Below are 1419 nucleotides of genomic sequence, written 5' to 3' on the forward strand. Positions count from 1 at the left end.
AACATCGGCGTATACTCCACAACCCCCGACAGTGTCCGTAAAGCGCTTCTTCAATTCCGCTGCCGAAGGTGTCGGTCTTTCCCACAATTCCGAGAAGGCGATGAGGGAGGACAACAACTCGGAGCTCTCATCGCTAGGATCCGGATCAAAGAGACCTGTATCCGATAAATTGTTAATGTATGTCGTCAAGATGTCCACATCATGGGGTTGACAGCGCTTGAGGCGGTACACAAACTGAGGAATTGTCATGTACAACGATGGAGTCATCATCAGAGAGGATACAAGTTTTCGCAATTTGTGGGAGGCTGGCCAGTTTTGATTCATGATGTTCACGGTGTTTATTATTTCAAAACACGCTGAATCCGGTTGCTTGTCGAAAGCGGTCAAAATATCTTGAAATACAGCAATTAATGTATCCGGTTTCTTAAAGTGGGAGCTGCAGACAAGGTCGTGATCGCAGCGTTCCATAAGGGTTCTTACCACGTTGTCAACGATGTCATCGATAATAATTATATACTCCCGTGGTGCTTTCAGGCGAATCTAGAATGTATCCAGTAACTTCAGGAGGGGCGAGATGCATGAGACGTACCACTAATAACGCTTCGTAATCCGAACCATACACAAAAGTGCTAGCGCCATTTGAAAGCTTGGAGATCAAATTGAAAAGGTCATGCGCCGCACTCGTAGGCGAAAATGCCGCGAGATCTCCAAACTTGGATTCTAGATCTATGGCACATGTCCCAACTTGGGCAGGATCCATTCTATATTCAAAATTTGGATCACGTGTTGTCACTCCACAATCTAAAATCGTACTCTTCCTGCTTCCACGAGGATCCATCAAATAGAGGTTTGCAGTTGTGTTTAGTTCGGAATATAGTATGAGCGCAGTTAATTCCTCTACGTATATACAAAGTGTTAATGGTTTAGCAATGAAGCTAGCCATTTAATTATGAAAGCTACTTACTAGATTGGAAATGCCTCCCCATAATCCATATATTGATAGCAGTCTCGGGATTATTGGCAGGAATTCGTTTGACAAAAAGTTCAATAGTCTGGTTCACACTCTTGGGCGCTGTACAGACGTCAGAGTAGCACAGAGGTGCCGAGAATTTGCCACACTGTGCTGTCAGTTCTGCTATTTCGTGATCCATACCATCAATATTAGAGAATACAGAGCAGGGATACCATTTGGACACCTCATGTCTTTTGGAAGCGAAGGCCTGCCAAACACATGTTGCGACAAAGGCTAACAGCTTGAGCTTCATTGCGAATGACTTATAAGATGAAACAAATTTCAAAATGATGAGTTGTTATCATAGAGTCCAATGACTTTTATAGAGCTCGCAAGACAAGTCTCATTATCCGGGCCAAGTCTGCTATTATATGCTCGCTGATTGTATGTAAAGGCCTCAGAAACAA

At 43.6% G+C, this 1419-nt stretch overlaps 1 protein-coding gene across 1 annotated transcript; it reads right to left on the reverse strand.

Annotated features, from left to right (window-relative positions):
* Positions 1 to 496: 496 nt before the first annotated feature.
* On the reverse strand, positions 497 to 1265 carry PHALS_11729 (uncharacterized protein; the record flags this gene model as incomplete). The annotated part of the gene is made up of 2 exons (XM_024727142.1): positions 497 to 897; positions 965 to 1265. 2 exons carry the CDS (start codon positions 1263 to 1265, stop codon positions 497 to 499), a joined length of 702 nt encoding a protein of 233 aa, XP_024577748.1.
* Between the last annotated feature and the right edge of the window lie 154 nt (positions 1266 to 1419).

Source organism: Plasmopara halstedii (genome assembly GCF_900000015.1).
Source record: "Plasmopara halstedii genome assembly, contig: Scaffold_555, whole genome shotgun sequence".
Classification (NCBI taxonomy): Eukaryota; Oomycota; class Peronosporomycetes; order Peronosporales; family Peronosporaceae; genus Plasmopara; species Plasmopara halstedii.